The following is a 21,608-nucleotide window of genomic DNA, read 5'->3' as shown; positions in this document are numbered from 1 at the left end:
TCAATTTGCATAATTCTTAGAACCTTTTGGAGTTCATGCCTCACCTCTGCTGAGTCCTGGGCACTCTGAACACATTACTAAGCTTCTTTGTAACTCAATTTCCTCTCGTGTAAAAATAAGAATTTTTAAATAGGATTTAAAAATAAATTGTGAACATTAAACGAGTTAATGTATCTAAAGTGATTAGAAGAGAACCTGGAAGTAATAAGTATTATTTATGTTAAGGGCCGTTATTTTGGATCATTACTACTCATAATGCAACAGACACTAGACACTTGGCTAAGGCACAGGGGATGCAATAGGCAAAAAAGAACAAATCCCTCAATGGTGATGTTTCTCCTGATTGTGTGGGAAAGGCGATGACTTTGGAAGCATATTCCCGGAATAAACTTTCTTGTCTCTGTAACGTTGGATGAAACACTTAATTCCTCTAAGCCTCTTTTCCTTATCTGTAAGGATGAGGATTAATAGAATCTTCTTCCAAGATCTGTTCTATTAAATAAGACAAAATAGGCATATTGCCTGGCACAGTGTTGGAGCTACATATACACTCCTTCCCCCATAATCTTGTGGCCGTACCTGAGGCTGTAGGTCCACACTATCCAACCCTGAGTTTAGGATCCAGTGATTGCTTCTCAAGTGATGATCAGGAGCATGGACGCAGAGCAGGAAGGGCAAAAGCCACGGGGAGGGAGAAAGAGCAAGGTGGGGGAAGCCGGGAGACCGCCCCTGGACTACATCTCCCGGGATGCTCAGCACCAAGGAGCGCCCGCCCCGCCCCGCCCGGCCCCGCCCGGCCCCGCCCCTCCCGGCCGGCCCCGCCCCTCCCGGCCGGCGCCGCAGGCGCTGCCCACCCTGCGAGCCCGGCGGAGCGGAGGCTCCGAGAGCGGCGCGCGGCCATCGGGCGACTTCCCCGCGGAGCCGCGCCGGGGGCGCGCGGTGCTCAGGCCGCACGGGGCGGTCAGGCGGGGGTGAGTGAGGGCGAGCGGGGCCGGGAGGAGGCGCTGGGGCGACGGAGAGCCCCCGGGAGCCTGGCGGGCGCTCGCCTCGCCTCGCCTCGCCTCGGGCTGTTTGGCGGTCGCAGCCCGACGCCGGTGCCGCGAGGTCCACCCGGACCGACGGATTGACCCCCGCCCCGAGCGCGCGCGCCCGCCCCGGCCGCATCCGAGGTCGCCTCCCCAGACCCGCCTCGCCCGGCGGTTAGCTCCGTGCAGGTGAGCGTGCTCCGGGCTGCGGCAGGCGGAGGAGGCAGGGGCGGCCCCTCGCTCCGAGGTGCAGTTTCAGGAACCGCGCGCTTAGCCAGAGGGACGAGAGGCGGGAGACGGAGGCGGAGAGCCTTTCGCCGGTCCCACGGGGTCATCCATTCCCGGCTGAGGCGGGAGCCGCGGCTGCTGGAGCTGCCGGCGAACCGACTGCGCGGCTCGTACGTCCCCGATGGAACCGGCGGAGTCTGTCCTTTCTTAGAGAGAGACGCAGGCGAGGGGAAGTACGTGGAGACTCTGTCCCTCTTTGTTAGCAATGGGCAGTCCCGCGCGGGATCCCGCCGATTTACCCAGGGTAGTCCGGCGTGAGGACCCAGTCGTGCCGGGAGTTAATCAGAGCACCTCGCGGCTGAGGGAGCTGCGGACCGTTGCTCATTTCAGGAATTGACCAAACCCGTTACCGTCACTTTATTCATGGACGGATCCGACTGTAGGGATCTGTGTCCTCTTGCTAGGGGAAAGCTGTGCTTGGTTTTTTGCACTTGGTGGTTTTTGTTTTGTTTTCCTGTTTCAGTTACAGAAAAACTTCGATAATGGAAGTTAAGAAAAATAAAGCAAACTAATACAGAGCAGAAAAGTGTGCATTCCCTCTCCCATATTTTAAGTGAGTTGCCAAGTAGACCTTAGGTAAGCATTACTTGTGTGTGTGTGTGGGGGGGGGTTGCCAGCTGTTGGAGCTGCAATTTTTTTTTTTTTTTTTTAAGATTGTACCTATTCATTCATGAGAGACACAGAGAGAGAGAGAGAGAGAAGCAGAGATACAGGCAGAGAGAGAAGCAGGCTCCACGCAGGGAGCCCCATGCGGGACTCGATCCCAGGATTCCAGAATCACATTCTAGACCGAAGGCAGGAGCTAAACCGCTGAGCCACCCAGGAATCCCTGGAGCTGCGAATTTTGAGCATGGGTTAAATGCTCAGCACCATGGGTTAAATCAATTATTGCCAAGAATTTGGAAACAAAATTAAAAGGGCCCTTACTTGTAACTGCTGTACTCGGTGATAGTGGAGTTGTTATTCCTTGGAAGGATGACAGTTTCTGCTCAACCCAAAGTTCTGTCACAGAAGGATCCCATGCTGCAGTGGGAGTAAGGCATGTCTGGAGACAAATTTCCAAAGGTAATTTTGGAACTATGTTAACAGCTTCTCACCTGTTTCCCTCAACAGAACTGTGACTCTGCAGGTTTATAATTTGTCTTCACTGTCAGTTTACTTCTAAATAAAAACTTCTGGATGGTCAATTTCCCATGCATGTTCGTTAGCCAAGTGTGCACAGGGAGAGGAACTCAGACCCATTCAGACACAATGAGCAAGAGTAGCTGATCTGTACCTAGACCAGGTGTGGGGGGAGAGGAGTAGAGCGGGCTGCCCCATGAGGTCTGGCTGGGATCACACGGTAAGGCGAGTTGTCTCCATACTCCGCAGTCCAGAACAAGCTGGCATCCTGTAGCTGCAGGGGCTGAGAGTGAAAGCACAGTGAACAAGCAGAGGGTTTTGTACACACAGGACTGTGACTAAGGTCAGCGGATGACCTTAAGTTTAGGAGATGTGGCCGGGTATCTTTTACCCACTTCAGAGCTACTCAGTCACAATGCTGAGCCCCAGTGCCAGTAGAGCCCACCGGATAGTGCCATATTTGTTCCTCCACAGTGATGCCCTAAAGCTAATCAATATTAGGATCTGTTCTGAACTAAAGATAGTGTAAAGAATTTAACTGAATTGTTGAGAAGTGTGTGCTTCCCCAGGTTTTCCAGAAAATCTCAGCTCTGCTAAAAAAGGTCCCTGCCTTTCTCATTTGTGTCTCTCTACAGGAAACTTGCCTTCTTATTTGAGGGATCCTGTCACAGAAATGTGTGAGTCCTTGGATAAATTTGGCTTGGTGACGGCAATGCTTCCTTCAGAGACACTGCTACTTCCTCTGTGCTCCTTTTCTACCTCTACCCTGACCTAAGTTTCTCAGTGTCAGTCCCTCTGCTAAGTCAGAGGATTTGCCCTTTTCATACTTTCCTGCCACTAGATATCCTTTCCTTTCTTTTATCCCTTTTAGGAGGAACTGGGGCTGGAAGTGTCAACAATTGTGACCAAAAAGGAGATGGGGACCCCAGGAGCGATACTCCTGGTAGTGTAGCCTTAGCCGCAATTGGGTTCTTATCTGTGTTGCTGTTGGCAGAATTTTCAGAAGCTGCTGGGGGATGTCTGACTAGCTCGATGGAGCTCCACTGCCTTGCTAAGAAGAGCAGCCAGGCGGTCCTGTGTGATGCTGCAGACTGGCATTCAGGAGGGCTTCCTGGTGACCAGGCAGATGCAGCAGCTGTCAAAGCTGCTCTCTGCTGCCAGAGACACTGTATGTCGACACCCAGAGCAGCTGAGACAGAAGGATCTAAACTTCGCCCTTCTCCAGCATCCCCCTCCTCCTCCCTGCAAGACAGTGCTATTCAGATAGACTCTTTGCCGCCAGGACCTCTCAACTCAGGGAACAACCAAATAACGGCAGGCCGGAAAGTCTGCAACTGCTGCAGCCAGGAATTAGAAACTTCTTTTACCTGCGTGGATGAGAATGTCAACTTAGAGCAAAAGAACCGATGTTCCCTTTCAGCAAAAGGAAGCAGTCATCTGGGAGACCTTGGCTGGGGAAATCCAAATGAGTGGTCCCATGAGCCTGCCATATCCTTGATATCTGAAGATGAGGATGATGTAAGTTCAGAAGCCACATCTTCAGGGAAGTCCGTAGACTATGGTTTCGTCAGTGCCATCTTGTTCTTGGTCACTGGCATCTTGCTGGTGATCATCTCTTACGTTGTCCCACGGGAAGTGACTGTGGATCCCAACACCGTGGCAGCCAGGGAGATGGAACGCTTGGAAAAGGAGAGCGCGAGGTTGGGGGCTCACCTGGACCGCTGTGTGATTGCAGGACTCTGCCTGCTTACGCTTGGGGGGGTCGTTCTGTCCTGTTTGCTAATGATGTCTATGTGGAAAGGGGAGCTGTATCGTCGCAACAGGTTTGCCTCTTCCAAAGAGTCTGCAAAACTCTACGGTTCTTTCAACTTCAGGATGAAAACCTGCACTAATGAAAATACCCTGGAACTGTCCTTGGTAGAGGAAGATGCTCTTGATGTACAGAGTTAATTCTGGTTGTGAACCTAGTGAGAATCTGCATTAGCATTTTATTTGAAAAGAAACCACATTTCTTAAAATGAACAGTGCAGTTTATTTGCTTAGCGAGATAGGCTTATTTCCCAAACCAACAGCCAGTGAGTGTTTTGGTTCTATATGTATTTTTTATTTAGAAGAAAAGCTGTGTAAGATGCATTAAGAAACTACAACCAGCTACACCTGTCCATCTAAAGAACTGAGATTAATCTATAATGGCCATCAGTTTCTATTTCTATAGCAAAATATTTCTAACAACCAGTGTACAAATGATTTCTTTTACATGGTATATGGGGTATTATTCTTTGGACATTAGGAGGTCCTACACACAGTAGGACCAATTAGTAACATTTTATGAAATAGAACTTAAGTATTAATCATTAATAAGGCTTACATTTAATTCTCAAAGGTGCTTATCCATTCTCTTGCTAATTCTTTTCTTCTTTTAAATTGGCTGAACACTAAAATACAGGGTTTTGAATTTGAAGCTTGAGGATGTTGATTATTTTTTAAAATGCAAAAACAAATCTGTTATATTTAAAATTACTCCTGTGCTCAGAAGTGGTAACTAAGTCATTAGAATCAACTTTCTAGGAAAAAAATATAAATCATTATAAGACTAATCTTAATTTAACCCAGAACGGTAGTGCCAGATTTTAGCCAGTGTTGCATGCTCATTCTCTAGATGAAGTAAAATTAGTTGCTCATATAAATTCCATTTTCTTTTTGTGGTTTAGCCATCATACTGGCCACCCAGGCTCTAGAATTCTTTCCTGGTTCTCACACCAGAGAGCCAAAGCATAAGACGTTCATAATATATTTCCAGACATAAACCTCTAGGCAGGTCTGAGTCATGATTGGCTCACACACACCCACGTGATGTTTTGTTGTTGTTCGGAGAAATACAATTGCAATACAATTGCAGCTAGACTCTTACTAGAGACTGTGCCTAGAAGCTGGTATCACTTACTCTAGGCCAAGCAACAAGCCATTGCCATTGCCCTAGGATGGCAGCAGTCCTTAAGCCCACAGCTAAAAAATTAGAAGAACAGCAGAGAGAAAGAGTAAACACAGAGATTCAGTGGGAACTGCATCCTCACCAAAACTTATCACCTCCTAACAGTGGTCTAAGTATCATTCTTCTTTTTTTTTTTTAATTTTTCAATTTTGTTTAGAGATTTATTTATTTATTAGAGAGAGAGAGAGAGAGAGAGAGCACAGCAAGGCAGGGAGGGGCAGAGGGAGAAGCAGACTCCCCACTGAGCAGGGAGCCTGATACGGGGCTCAATCCCAGGACCCTGAGTTCATGACCTGAGCTGAAGGCAGACGCTTAACCTACTGAACCACTCAGGTGCCCCATAAGTATCATTCTGAGTTCCTCATCCATGCCCTCAGTAACTGTGAAATCTTGCCTCATAACATTCAAACTTGCTCGATGAGATTCATGATGAGCAAAGTGGTCACAACTTTGCAAAACACAACCAGTGTCCACACTATCTCTGTACCATTATGGTTCAGAAAGGAGTAGAAAAGACAGGCTCAGAAACAGCTTGTATTTTACAGTTAATCCTTGAGGTGTTTCCATCCTTCCACTGTAAGAGTTGTTTGAACTTCCAAACAAACAGGGGTCATTCATAAAGAGGACTGGAACTTGGAACTTTGGATGGAAGGGCAGAAATGGGGAAGTGAGAACACAATTTCTTGATAGATTCTAAAGCCTAATTCTAATGCCTAAAGTTTTTGTTGTTTTTGAGGATTGTGGAATACGTGGATGACTTTGGCTGGCAGAGTGTGTGACTCAGGACATTTATGTGAATGAGTTCTTGTGGCCGTCAGAGATTGATCTGATGAGTTACATACATTGTGTGTTACTAAGGATTTAAGATGAAATGGAAAAAGAATCAGAGGATACTAAAAAGGGAGAGGGCAGGCATGTGAAAGAATTATTAGGTAAAAATGAGAAATTACATGGACATCAGAAAAAGCTTGATGTAGCTCAATTTGAAAAAAATTGGGAGAATATAAACATGATTTTTGCTATCTATTGCTGGGTCGTTGTGCTTTCTGAACAAAGTTTTTGTTTTACTGTGACTCTCATGTCATGATTTATGTTGAAGTTGACTTATCAACAGTATAAATTTCATATTCTGAAGGTTTATAAATTGTCAGATTCTAGCTTGTTTAGGGATCCTCTTTACATGGAAGTTGAGGCAATAAGTTAATGATATCCTTGGCTGGGTGAGTAGGTCTGAGCTGTGTGTCTTTTGTCTTTTTAAAAAATACATTAAAAAAGTACATGCTTATTCTTAGAAGCTAAGTGGGATCAGCTGAGTTTTGTTTTATTTATTGGTGAAACATAGTTAATTAGCTAAATTGCAGACTAAATTGAATTAAGGTACAGCCCGATTTTCAGCTCATGAAGGAAGACAAATTTGAGAATCAAGTGTTAGGAAGTTTTTCAATTTTGTAAAACTGGATAAAGGAGAAAATTCTGAAATTTTTCATTGGGAAACATTTAATGAATCTTAACAGCGCTACCAAATTACATACAGTTCTGATGTGATCTAAAGGATACACATATCTCCCATTATATCTATTTGAGTTCTAATAAGGATAAGATATGCACAAGGAAAGACCTAACAAGTCAGAATGCATTTCTTCCTCTCCTTTCTTAAAATTTTAAAATTGAAATATTATAATTAATGCTTATTTATTTCAACAACATTATTTAAATCTGTTCACGTATAGGACACATCTCTTTTAAGGTTCTACTTATGTGATGGCAGACCATTACTCCAAAAAGAACCAATTCAGAAAATCATCTGGGTGTCTCCTTTAATGCTGTGTTGACAAAGTTCAGCTAACTGCCTTAATCCGCTTCCCTCCAGTATTCAGTTGGGTAGCTCTTGTCCATCCTATCAGTGCCTGAATTCAAGATGAGGATTACTTGAATTTAAAATCATGGTAACACAGGCAACAAAAACCCCCTGAACTTTAAGACTCTTTTGTTTCCAACCTGAGTCAGAGGTTTTTGGCTCTAAATGTCTTTATTTAGAAGTACTTTGGCAAGATCAGGTGATAAACGTTATAGATATTGAACCGATGATGGCTGTGGTCTTGCTGGTCTTGGATCCTTCATGGATATTATGACCTTACATCTATCTCTTGAACATGGTGCTGGTTGTTGTTATGAGAGTTTCTATTGCTAGAACTGCAACAGCAACTTCTTTCAGAGGTCCATGTTTAGGTCTTTAACTTTCTATCAGGTTTCAAAAAACTAAACTGTAAGTCACTTTCCTAATCTTAAAAGAAAGCAGCTCATTCTTTAGCAGTGTGGTCCAGACGGGTGAATACCAGAAAGAAAGCTGACTTTCTCCGGTACCAGCTGGGATCTACATGCTGCTTATGGACAGTTTAATCTTTCTAATAACTTTAGTAAACTGTTCCTTTGTAGGGCACCTTAAACTGTTTATAGTAGAGCTGAATGTTTTCTCTGCAATGCTGAGGGTCCTTTCTAGCCATTTAGAGCTCCAGAAGCAGACCACTTACTGGCCTCCTCAGAGGAAGAATGTCTTTTCTCTAGGCTTCCCATTTCATAACTGATTTATAGTTTAGAGGAATGTAGGACTGCTTAGTGCCATGAAATTCTTGGTGGCTGTGGTGCTTTTATCCATACAACTGCTATGCCCCTTGGTTCTATTTTACTAGATACCTGCCTGGTATCAATATCACATGCTTTGCTGTCTGCTTAAAATATCTGAGTCCATCCCTCTCATACTTATTTGTTTTGGGGACCCAATTGAACCAATGCTCGCACATGTCCTTTGAGGTGCAAATTTAGACAAAGAGACTGCCCTACTAATTGTGCCTTCGTTTTGCCTCCCAGTGTAAGGATAGTGATTGAGTGAGCACTATGCCAGTTGAGTGTCAGGAATTAGGGTCTGAACCCAAGTGGCTCTACTTTTTGTTACTTCTTTGTGACAGGCAGAAATTCTAGGCAACAGCATTTGAACATTTCAGCCTTCATATGTGCGAGAGGCTTATGCAAAACCTTACCGGATTAATCATCTAAAGTTAAAGAAAAAAAATGTTCTATATATTTATTAGGAGCAGGTTTTTCAATCTGAAGGTCAGATTCCATTGCAGCAATTACTGCTACCACAAAAATGTGGTCTGACAAAAGAGATTCACAACCTTCACCAGTGGTTCACCTATTCAACAAGATTTAATACCACCAGCTAGATTCCACTGTGACAAACGAATAAGACAGATCTTTATAGTTCTCTGCAATGGGGTTTGACCTTTCCCAGAATTGGGCATAAAGAATGACTACAATGAAAAGAATTATAATGAACTCTCACTGGCTTTACCCAGTATAAAAGGGTTCATAAGAAAGAGAATTAACATATCATTATCTTTCAGCTGATTTTCAGCTATATCATTTTATGGTTCATAGTATTCTAAAATATTCTCTCCTTCCAACTTTATGGGCAGAAGCCTTGGGAAATAATTTGCCTGATTTGTGCACTGACACTGTAAAACATAAGATGTTTTTTTAAATATGTAAAATTGACTTCAAAAATCTGTGGCTTACACTTAAGAGCATACCTGTGGTTTATGTTTGTTAGTGTGTAAATTTATGTCCAATCAAGTCTCTGTATGTATTAGAAGAATGTTTATAATTATAGAACTGTAATATCCAAAGCTATTGTTAGAATAATTTTCTTAGAGGAGATTTGGCATGCCTTAATGTTGACTTTAAGGACAAGAGAAGTCTTTCACAGGTCATGAATGAAGAATTTAGAATCAACCTCAGAATGAGATGCCATAGTTACGTAGGTCTCTTTTGGCTGTTCAGCATCTCACAGATGTTTGATTTATTTTTTTAACTGTGCAATTTCAGGCTCATAAGAGTGTGGCATATTTAGAATTTATCTTATCATGAATTAATATTTTATTTCAAGGAAATATGGGCAGCAGAAAGTATTTTCCTTTGCTCCAAGTTTTAGTAATTCTCCTGTGTTTCAGGAAGAAAACAGCCTTATTTTCCCACTGCCATCTTCCTGCTTCCTAGCCAGGCTGGGAAGAAATGTTGTACAAGAAAACAAAGATGGATTATTGCTGTACAGTATATTTGAGAGTTTCTATTTTGTGGCTCTCATCGTGCTTTTAATTTTATTTTTCTTGCCAAATAAGAAAAATAATTTGATGTTGATTATGTGTTTTAATATGCAAAAAGGGCAGTTATTAAGGTTATGGGCTTTTTTCTTAGGGCATGTGATGCCTTATATGTTAATAGCAAGTGTGTCATATCATTTTAAAATAAAACTATTTATTAAGATATTTCATTGTGTTTGTTCTTATTTATTTAAATCTGAATCTGTGATGCTGATTTTGTCTTTTAAAATTATATTTGAAATTATTTGTCCAAAAAAATTAATAGTAATATTTATTCTGATTCAAATACAACATTCTTCTTGCTATCATTATCATTGAACAATGTAAACCATACCTTATTATTTTACTTTATATGAAAAAAATCAAAGATATTTAGGTTTCCTCAGTATTGAACTTAGAGTGTGAATTGCATGATGTGAAAAAACTACATGAATTGGTATTTTTTGGTATTTTAAAGAATACTCATCTAAATATATAAAAAACTTTTAGATGAGAAAAAATACCAAATTAAGTTATATTCCTGCTTTTAAACTTATCTTAATCTACTTTTGATCTCTATTTTCAATTGAGGGATGCATAAGAATTGCTATTACTAAGTGAAATTTTATTCTTATTATGTATAAGTGCTGTCAAGGTTGACAATTCTAAAGGGACAATTTGAAGTGAGGCTCCATATATTGCCATATATATGTATGTATGTGTAATATATATATTTTATGTAATATATATATATTTTTTTGCTGGAAGATTTTTCCTTGGTTAACCACTTCTGATCATTTAGAATGAGTTACATAATGCTGCTACAATTCCATAGTATCTTACTATATGACTTTTATAGGTCAATAGGGGAGGAGGTTCTTAGAGACCAAGTCTGATGTAGCTACCTTTTCAATTGTTGCTGGTTGTCAAGCTGGAAGGAGAAAGGGAGTCTGAAAGGTCTGGACCAGGCATTGTAACTCCTGGCAACTTGCTAGCCAAGTCTAGTTCCACAGTCCCATTCAAACTGGGAAATGCAGTTCCATCATCTAAGTGGAAATGGGGAGAGTTAGGGCTGTTTGTTAGATGACACTGATAACCATCACAATTTCTAAAGTCTTTGTGTTGTTAAAGCACATTATGTATCAATGAATATAAAAATTCCTACATTCTCTGATGACCACTTATATTTAATACTTTTATACTAAAGGCAAAAAAAAAAAAATTATTCTAAAAACTCCCAGAAACACACAAATGAGTAGTGCTTTTTAAAGAGAGAAATGGAATGAAAAAATAATAATAATAATAAAGAGGGAAATAATTACAATTTACCTTAAGATTACCTATATGATTTTGTTGTATTATTACAACAAAAAAAATAATCTTATTATTAAGATTATTAAAATACCAATCCCAATGCTTTCAGTTCATAAGCAGGAGGAAGCACTTTTTTGAGTCCTTACTATATGTTATGGAATTTATACCTTACTTACCAAATTCTCACAACATTCCTCCAAGACAAGTATTACTACCTGCATTTTAAAAATTAAAAAACTGAAGCTCAAGAATTTTAGATGACTAGCCACAACTAATAGGCAGTAGAGAAAAGACAGAAACCTAGGACACCTTCACTAAGAAGTCATTGTTTATTCCAGATTAGAGGGAATATTACCCTTCTTGCAAAAAAAAAAAAATCTATTTATCCTAGCTATTTCATTTGGTATTCATCATTTTATAAAGAAAAGTAATGGTCATGGAATTTGAAAAATAAGAAACTCTATAAGGCAATCATACCAGTATTTTGCTTTTAGATAATATAGCTATTTCTCAAAATATAAAACCAACTTAAACCTATCAAAATTTGTAGCCATCCTACTTATTGCCCCCACTGAGCTACATAGTTCAGATAAGCTATGCTGTCAGTTTCCTTTGAGCCAAAAAGAAAATGTAGTTATTCTTCCTATGTGCACAATAGTTCTCATGGGATTTATGTAATCTCCAGTAAGGAACTCAAAGATGGAAAAAAATTATATTTGAGTGCCGACTGTGTCAGGCATTCTATGAAGTGTCTTGCTTAATCTTCACTGCACCTGCTATAATAAGGGCTTCATAACAGGAAAACAACTAGCTTGAAGTTGAATGCCTGCTCCTCTACTCTTGTCAAGTCATCTGAGACATAATTTCTTCTTTTATAAAACAGGGATAAGACTGTTTTGCAGGACTCTGATGAAACTTAAATATGATAAATGAGACAAAGGCCAAGAGGGAATCCTGTCTGGTATTCCATCATTAGATCCACCATTATCTTAAGTGAGCTGCTTTGTCACAGCAGAACCTGGGTTTTTGGAAGTACTTGGGAGCTATGTTCATGTTGATTAAGTACTGGTTGACAAATAGCTGAATTGGGGCATCATCATGACCAAAAATAATCTTCCCCTTCATCTTCTCTCTCATTTCCACCTCCTCCTCCTTTTTCTTCGCTCCACCTTCCCTTCCTCCTCTTCCTCTTCTCCCCTCCTTCATTATTATCAATCATCTATGTGGAAACTATGTATTTAGAGGTCTCTTATTTCTGCCAACATAGATAGTCCAAGAAAGAAATTATATTTCTCTTCATGAGACAGAAAATCATTCTGAAAACTGTCTTGATTAATTGTGAAGTATGATGTGCTAATAATATCTTATACCATAATCCTCCAGACCTTGAATAGCCATAGCTGCAATCATTAGTTCCAATGTTATGTGGCAGAAAACTCGGTCTTGTGAATAGAAGAGTTTTGCCATAGAAATATCCCACAAAATCCTTTTATTTGGTTGAAAAAAAATTTTGGAACACTCTTAGTGTTAAAACCTAAAAGATTCTATTCAGGGAGCAATCTGGCAAAAAGGCTGTTCTTTATTGCCATTTATCCAGACCAGAGAATTTGTCTGCTTATGTTGAATTTATCTTTGAATTTTATTTAACTTTATCCGTGTTTTGCCAAATTAGCAAAATTAACTACTCTGGAATACAGATGACATTAAGAACAATTGCTATGGGTGACGGGCACTGGGGGTTATTCTGTATGTTGGTAAATTGAACACCAATAAAAAATAAATTAAAAAAAAAAGAACAATTGCTAAAAATGAACTCATTCTGCCTTGATACTAAAATGGCATAGTCAGCACTGCCCCCTACTGCTGAAGTAGTTAAGAAAGTTGCATACCTTTATTTACTCCCTTCCTCAATCAGAGGTAACTTTGGGCCTTACAGAGAAAAAGGCTTTCAAGCCCAAATGGAGGGAGATACAGGTCTGTGCATGTAGGCTATAATGAACAATAAACTGACCTTGAGGGAAGAGCCAAGCACTTCACTTCAAAATATAAAACATGCATCATAATTTGTAGGAAAACCTCCAGTTCCAGTCTCTTTCTCTCCTTTGCAATGACAAATCTGTCTAATTCTCATTCAAAACACCCACAGTTATTATGGTGGAGAATCATTAGTACATTATATTAACAAGTGATTTACTAAATTTACTAAATTGATGTCTAAAGCAATTTGTGATGAAAACTAACACTATTGAGTGTTTATAATGTGCCAGGACCCAGTTTTCACATGTGCTCACTTAATTCCCACAACAACCCTATGAAGTAGGTATTCTGATTACCATAATGTTATGAACCAAATTCGATTTACCATTGAAGTTATTAGCTTGCCCAAAATATCAGCTTTGACACACAGCTTGTAAGTGACAGAGTTGGGATTCAAACCTGGAGTGTGACTGGTTAATACCTACGCTGAAGTTCAAAGCTAGTATATGGTGGAGCTAAGACTTCCCACCCAGGTCTGACACAAAAATCCATGCTCTTCCTATCTACAATAGGCTATCACTTCTATAGTTCTTTTCACCTGAACTGCCTGTCCTTCCGTCTGCCAAGGCCAAACTCATTGATGACTATTCACATCATCATTGATTTCTCCCTTTCTTTAAATGACCGAAGCACTTAGTATCTGTATTCTAATATTCGCTCAGTGTAGGCTGCCTTGTATTGATCACTAATTGTTTCATGCATTAGACTTTTCTTTCCAATTAGACTTTAAACTCTGGGAGGGCAAGGACCCTCTCTTACCTCCATAGTACCCAGATCAATACTAACTCGTACCAACCACTTGATTGCTCATGACTTGCATAAATAGGCACATGATGAATTCTCTCATTATTCCAAAAACCAGCAGTCTGGCCCCAATACTAAAGTAGCCTCTTATCCTGGTTTCCAGGATAAGAGAAGAACCCAAAAAAGGAAAAACTCTTTAGAGGAAAGCCACGAAGTGGATTAAAGTTAGAAACCACGACACAAGGGAAAATGTAAGAGAACAATGACTTCTACTTGCAAAGCAGAAAGGCTAAGGCATGTCTCAGTAAAAATTCACCAGTTTTTAATAGTTTATATGTAGAAACATTCACTTTCACCAGGAATCAGACTGATATAATTTTTATTATATCAAATTGGGAACATGTTTTCCTTTTTTTTTTTTTTTAAAAAAAGCAATGCTTAATGTGGCCTCGAAATGTACTATCTCATATATAGCTTCACAGAGGCATCAAGTAATACATTTCTTTCAGGAATATAGATTAATAGTATGTACCTAGAACTTTCAAAATATCCTTTTTTCCTAGTATCCCACTTCAAGAAAACTTAGACTAGAAATATTCAAGGAGGGGCACGTGGGTGTCTCAGTCAGTTAAGGGTCTGCCTTTAGCTCAGGTCATGATCTTGGAGTCCTGAAATGGAGCCCTATTGTCCAATTCCCTGCTCAGTAGAGAATGTTTTTCCCTCTCTTTCTGCTCCTCCCCCTGCTCCCTATGCACTCTCTCTCTCTCAAATAAATAAAATATTTTTAAAAAGAAATATTCAATGAGATAGATAAAAGTTTATTTACAAAGATATTCATACTGCATTAGCTACATAGTGAAAAATCTCATTGCTCAACAACAGAGGGACTGCTGAGATAAGGTAAGCTCATATGATGGATTGCTGTAAAACCACTAAACATAATTGTGGAAGATTTTTGAGGATATGGAGCAGTGCTCATAAAGTAACATTAAGTGAAGAAGTTCATGATACAGAGCCTTTTCTCAAATGCAGCATTATCCCAATTATGTGCTATATATATGATTTATAGTGCACAAGACAAGAAGGAACATTAAAATGTAAATAGCTGTCTCTAGAGTAAAGTTTTTAGTAATTTGTTTCTTCTATTGTGTTTTCTGAATTTTTCTTTCCTTTTTTTCCTAAATGCGCTTTTAATTCTTAACAAGCATTTTTTTATAATACTTACTATATGCCAATATTCATTCAAGAGATTTACAACTATTAAGTCCTTTGATTTAATCTTCAAAAGGACCCTCTAAGGTAGATACCATTGTTACTTCAAAAATATTGATGATGAAACTGAGGCACAAACAGGTTTAAAATTTCTCCAAGATCACGCAACCAGTAAATTGTGGAATCAGGATTAGAGCCCATGTACTTAATTGTACTATGATTGTGAAAAAGTTTTGAAACCAGAAAACAAAATAAAATTATTTTTAATTAAGAAAATAACAAATTATGAGCTAATTATCTTGACTTCCCTGGGCTAATATAAGAAGATAAGAAAGCAACATAAGAATTCAGTTATCCATCAGGAAGACTATTATGATATCCAGGATTATTACATTGGAATGACTTAATAAGGCAAAATGTGAGAGCTTCTTAGTAGGGCCATATAAATGGGATTGGTGATCATCCAGTCTAGGTAATATCTTCTTGCTGAGAGTAAGAAGGTGTCTCTCAAGGTCTCTGCCAGGCCTATGATGTGGTGATTCATGAAATAATTAACCAGGGTGACCCCGTTTGTTTCCTAATTACATTCATATTCTCATCCTTTAAAGGAGCCACAAAGACTCTCCTTTCTTCCTTTCTGTAAATATAACTTAGAATATAACTTAGTCTACAACTTAGAATACGATAAACATAATCTACACACCTAAGAAAAGAGAGAGGCAACTGTTCTCTTATCTTTCTCCTCAGACTTGAGTTAAGTCGACTGATGAAAATATAGTAGAAAGAAGAACTTGTCAGCATATTCTCAGGTAAGTATAGGAATTACACTATATAAATAGCTACCATGAATAATTTATTGGTAGCTAGATGGCATTATTTGTGCTGAACTATACTTCATCAGCTTTCCTTCCTCTTATGAGGTTTTTATGAATTTAGGTTTTATGTCAGAATATATGTCAGAGGAAAAAGAGAATCTGTTTAACAATCAAAAAATACTCTGATTTGCCAAGAGGCCTATAATTATTCTGAGAAGTTGGTTTTATTATTGTTGACTTCTATCCAATTGCAGTAAGGAAACAATTCAGTAGAAACGTTATTAATTTATGTTCTCACTATGCTTAACCATACTGGCTTTAACAAAGGGAATTTTTCCCTTTACAAAGTGGACCTACTTTGTAGCTTTTTACTCACAGATCAAACTTCCTACTCTGATGGGAGAGTGGGTAGAAAGTAAAACCACTCTATATAATAAATATCGAGGAACTTGTAAGTTGGGCATAACCATGTAGGGAGAAAAGATAAGGCCAGAGGAAGAAAAGGGCAGTGGGAGAGGGCCCAAGCAAATCAGAGGCTTCAGAAAGAAAAGTCTACTCATTGACAAATTCCCCATTGCAAAGATGGCTGAAGGATTTTGAAGATCAGGGATGTTACATATTTAATATTAAGTTGTTCCCTGTTCCTAATTATTCTGTATCTTCTCTTTCTACGTCTTTAAACCTTTCATACAAGTCAGCCATATATAACAACCTCATATTCATGGCGCTGTGGAGGATTTACAGATGGGGCATAGAAGAGAAGGGCAGGCCCCTTGGTATTACCCCTCTGCTGCAGCCCACATGCTAGAGGCACCAGCAGATGGTTGTTCCAGAATTCCATAAACTTAGGGAAGCAAATGAAAGTTTGAACCAGACCTAACAGCAGCACGTAGCTGCTGGAAGTAGCAGAAAAACAGGCTCTCATACATACAGATTCACTTATAATTTCTCCCAAACATAATCGGAAGGTGGTCCTTGGAGAGAGTTGTGAAGTGGGCAGAGGAAGGAAGTGGAAGTAGATGAAGAGAGAAAGCTGCAAACACTTGTGTTCCAGGAGTAAATAGTGGAAATTGGGGTGGATGACAACTACTGTCATGGTTATGTAATTGAACTGTATTCTACAGATAAGAGAGGAACTATGGACATTTTGTCAAAAATGGCATAATCAGAATTCAGTTTTAGAAAGAAAACTCAGATGATGGAGTAGAGGACAGGTAGGAAAGCAAGAGGAAGGGGCCAAGGAGAAATGATGAACAGAAAAGTGAAGAAACTGGGCAGCCCCGGTGGCCCAGTGGTTTAGCACCGCCTTCAGCCTGGGGTGTAATCCTCCAGACCCAGGATCGAGTCCCACGTCGGGCTCCCTGCATAGAGCTTGCTTCTCCCTCTGCCTGTGTCTCTGACTCTCTCTGTGTGTCTGTCATGAATAAATAAATAAAATCTTAAAAAAAAAGAAAAGTGAAGAAACTGAGAAGGTATTTCAAAAATGAAATAGATAAAGTCAATGACTAATCTGAATGAGGTGGAGGCAGTGAGAGAAACTGCTTAGATAATTTGACAATAACCAAGGTATGAAAGCATAGGAAGAAGTACTAGGTTGGGTGGGAAAGGTATGTTAAGTTTGGAGTATGTGGGGCACATCCAAGTTAATATGGCTAATGGTCAGTGGAAACAATGGGTCTGAGTACTGGAATGAGGTTGGGCTTATTTACAATATGAAGCTGATTATCAGCCCAAAATTGGGACTCAGGATCTTTCAAATTTTTAATGGTCAGCGAATTTATTTTCATGAAAAACTTTATAATTATAAGAATGTGGAAGTATATTATTAGATTTTAATTACTCATCTGTAGGTAAATGAATAATGCCACTTCAAATAAAAACGTCCCTGGAAAATCTAGGCTATCTGGTAACTATAATTGTAGTTCATCTATTTCAAAGATGACTGATGCAGTTAATGCTAAACCAAAACTTAACAATAAAAAAGATTAATTCAAAATCAATCAGAAGAAAAGAGAATATAAACTAGATACCTTGATGTTAGTCAATAACCCACAATAATTTTGTTAACCTTGAGGTTTCTTTTTTTTTTTTTTTTTTAACCTTGAGGTTTCTATTAAACAAAACAAAAAGGGAATGAAGAATGTTTGGTCGTTATTATGAAGTACTTGGTAAAAAGTATTATGAAGTACTTGATAAAAAGAAAGTCTAAAAACAAACAAATAAACAAATAATAAAAAAAGAAAGTCTAGGTATTAATTTATAGAAGAAAACACACTCTGGTACAAAATTCTGAAAGGAATAATCATGTAGATCTTTACATAGAGGACAGTGAGTGACACAGTGGAAAAAGGTTTTACTGAAGCTACAGAAATGTTCTTCATTTTTTTTTAAAGATTTTATTTATTTATTCATGAGAGACACAGAGAAAGAGAGAGGCAGAGACATAGGCAGAGGGAGGAGCAGGCTCCATGCAGGAAGCCCGATGTGAGATTTGATCCGAAGACTCTGGGATCACACCCTGAGCCAATGGCAGATGCTCAACCTCTGAGCCACTTATCCGTCTCTAGAAATGTTCTTCAAATGGATGCTTCCAGTATATTAGTATAATTATTATATTACTATATTATACATACTGTTATATATTATTATACATATTATAATGTGTTATATTAATATTATATAAACATATATAACATTATATACATATAATTAATATGTCCCATATAATTATATAAATAATATATTATACCCAATAATAAAAGCTTAAGGACATATTATTAAGTCCAAAGGGAAGATACTTTTTCAGGAAACTAAGATAATATAGTCCAGCTTGCTGTCTGTTTAATTAAGGAATGGAGCCAGAATTCTCTTGAGGATTGGATAGTTAACATGCTTCTCTGACTGGCTTTCAAATATTGGATTTTTCTAGCAAAGCTTCTAACAAAATTGCTCAATCTCTGGTCTTTTGTTCTTGAATTCTCTGATGAGTGTCCACATGGTTGAAATTCTGTTTGTATATAAAAGTAAATTTCAAATGCTTCAGGTGTCAGACCTATAGGGGAAGAGTTGAAATTCTATCGTGAAAATTTCAGAGGGTCCTTTTTATGTTGGCCTATATGGACATTCTTATTCTGTCTCCAAGAATGGGAGCCACTAGAAACCTTGCAAAAGTCCCTCTAACTTGGAAAAATTGTTTTGAATTTGTTCAATCAGTTAGAGAATTTTAATACCATAAAGGATGGAGAATATAACTTTGGTTTGAAAACTTTGAAGATTTATCTTAATAATATATTACCATAGCTAAAAAATAAACTCTTCATTACCTATATAGAGAACATCCTGATAAATCTAACAAGATCCAAAAGAAATAACCCAATAAATAACAGCAACAATGTTATCCTTAATTACTGCTTTTACTGGGCACTTTCAAATATTAACTCTTTTAAAATTCTGCTGTATAAGAACACAAAGATGCTAATTCTAAGAGATACATGCACCCTGATATTAATAGCAGCATTATCTACAAATTATGGAAACAGTTTTTGTCCACTGACTGATGAATTGCTGAAGAAAATGTGGTATTTATATACAATGGAATCTTATTCAGCCATAAAATAGAATGAAATCTTGCCATGTGTAACAACATTTATGGAAGTAGAGAGCATTATGCCAAGTCAAAGAAGTCAATCAGAAAAAGACAAATACCACATGATTTCACTCATACATAGAATTTAAGAAACAAAACAAATGAGCAAAAGGGAAAACAAGGAGAGAGACAAACCAAGAAACTCTTTTTTTTTTTTTTTTATGATAGTCACAGAGAGAGAGAGAGAGAGAGAGAGAGAGAGGTAGAGACACAGGCAGAGGGAGAAGCAGGCTCCATGCACCAGGAGCCCAACGTGGGATTCGATCCCAGGTCTCCAGGATTGGCCCTGGGCCAAAGGCAGGCGCCAAACCGCTGTGCCACCCAGGGATCCCAAAACTCTTAATTGTAGAGAACAAACTGATGCTTACCGAAGGGGAGGTGGGTGGAGGCATGGGTCAAATAGGTGATGGGGATTAAGGAGTACACTCCTGATGAACACAGGGTGATGTATGGAAGTGTTGATTCACTATATTTTACACTTGAAACTAATATTACACTGTATGTTACCTAACTGGAATTTAAGTAAAAACTTTAAACAAATTTTGAAAACTAAAATTCTACTGGATAGGATCATTCAGTATTGCCTAATTAAGTATTATTAGAGAATGCCAATAAATGCAAATAAATATTTTCATTGTTAACCAGATTGTTTTAGGTTATGTTAATTCTACTGAAAATCGTTTGTCAATGTGCTTATTCCTTTTCCTAATGTTCTGAAACAGAAACTGCCCCTCAGAGTTAAGAATAACAGGAAATTTAAAGTTTATTTTTCAGAGACCTGTTTCTCCCTCATGAGCTGTTGTTTCTTTTCAGACCTCATTAACACATCCACCAACTCTCTCCATAGAGGCCTGGGCTGACATGGATGCAGGTCACTGATATGGTTCTAGCCCATGAACAAGCAAGGTCCTGCACTCGTTACCCAAGATAATGAGCCCAAGACCACATCCAGTTTATACTGGCTCTCATATCATGTGCATAGCCCCTCTCCTTGTGCTACCGATGACCTCATGACATCAGGGGTTGAATTTTGCCTCATTTAAATGTTAAGACTCCACCTCAAAGAAAACATGGAATGTATGTTACATATATGATTGCTCAATGCACATGCTCCACCTTTCTTCATGAATAGTCATATTTTCCCATCATTTTCATCAATATATATGTAATCCCAATCCCCATGATTATAAAAACTTGTTCTAATCTCAGTTGGGTAAGACAGATGTCTTGCCTGCCTGCTTGTCTCCTTGTAATGCCTCTCGATTAAACCCTTTCCTTGCTGCATACTTGATGTCTCAGTGATTGGCTTTGCTGAGCGTTGGGCATACAAATTTGGGTTCAGTTACAATATAAAGCAAACAGGTTAGTACTTGTAAACCGTTGCAAGATAAGCTCCGTAGAGAAAAAGCCTCCCCCAAAAGAAAATTTGGTAGTAATGTTAGGAGAGCTTTAGACTTTAGAACAGGATACCCCATTCCAGTTACCGTATGTCAAATATCAAAATTTAGGACAAATACAGAGGGTTAGTATATTTAAACCCTCTTTTAGGGATTATGAAGTATTCAATAAATCGTGCTTTTCTTAGTGATAAAAGAATATCATTTATAAGTGAGTTCGATAAGGTATTTTTTTTTAACTAGTAATCTTTTTTTTTTATTGGTGTTCAATTTACTAACATACAGAATAACCCCCAGTGCCCGTCACCCATTCACTCCCACCCCCTGCCCTCCTCCCCTTCTACCACCCCTAGTTCGTTTCCCAGAGTTAGCAGTCGTTACGTTCTGTCTCCCTTTCTGATATTTCCCACACATTTCTTCTCCCTTCCCTTATATTCCCTTTCACTATTATTTATATTCCCCAAATGAATGAGAACATATAATGTTTGTCCTTCTCCGACTGACTTACTTCACTCAGCATATTTTGTTTTGATACAAGATAAGGTATTTTCTATGAAGAAATAGCTTACAAGGAAACAATATTTTCCAATTCAGGATTTCTATGAATGATGTTTCACAGTAGAACCATAGTAGAGCCACTGCTAATCATGTTATTCAAATCCTGTTTGAGATGGACTGTAGATGGATTCTAGTGATGGTCAGAAAGCTGTCAAACTGAGTACAGTATCTTGCAGGCATTCTATACCTGTATTAATAGAATGCTTCCAGTTGAGTCTTAACCCAAACCTGGACAAGGTTTCTAAGAAGTATGTTCTTACATATACCATATCAGGTTAAAAGTTTAATGTAAATGTGAAATGAAATTGTCTGGCTGGCC

At 38.8% G+C, this 21,608-nt stretch overlaps 1 protein-coding gene across 4 annotated transcripts; it reads left to right on the top strand.

The window, feature by feature from the left end:
• Positions 1–862: 862 nt before the first annotated feature.
• Positions 863–9,752, top strand: TMEM74 (transmembrane protein 74). 4 transcript variants are annotated; one of them, XM_072774244.1, is made up of 4 exons: positions 863–971; positions 1,777–1,889; positions 1,967–2,378; positions 3,071–9,752. In XM_072774244.1, the coding sequence occupies exon 4, from the start codon at positions 3,468–3,470 to the stop codon at positions 4,383–4,385; it is 918 nt and encodes a 305-aa protein (XP_072630345.1). In that variant the 5' UTR covers positions 863–971; positions 1,777–1,889; positions 1,967–2,378; positions 3,071–3,467; the 3' UTR covers positions 4,386–9,752. The 4 variants fall into 4 exon arrangements, with proteins under 4 accessions (XP_072630345.1, XP_072630347.1, XP_072630344.1 ...); XM_072774246.1 differs by lacking the exon at positions 863–971 and having other exon boundaries at positions 1,009–1,889; positions 3,071–3,112; positions 3,430–9,752; XM_072774243.1 differs by lacking the exon at positions 863–971 and adding an exon at positions 1,010–1,486.
• Positions 9,753–21,608: the final 11,856 nt, after the last annotated feature.

This window comes from Canis lupus, chromosome 14 (genome assembly GCF_048164855.1).
Source record: "Canis lupus baileyi chromosome 14, mCanLup2.hap1, whole genome shotgun sequence".
NCBI lineage: Eukaryota > Metazoa > Chordata > Mammalia > Carnivora > Canidae > Canis > Canis lupus.
This window is presented reverse-complemented; position numbering and strand designations above follow the sequence as displayed.

What these genes read in the sequence shown, in the direction of transcription:
- TMEM74 (XM_072774244.1), top strand. Translation starts at nt 3,468, where the DNA reads ATGGAGCTCCACTGCCTTGCTAAGAAGAGCAGCCAGGCGGTCCTGTGT.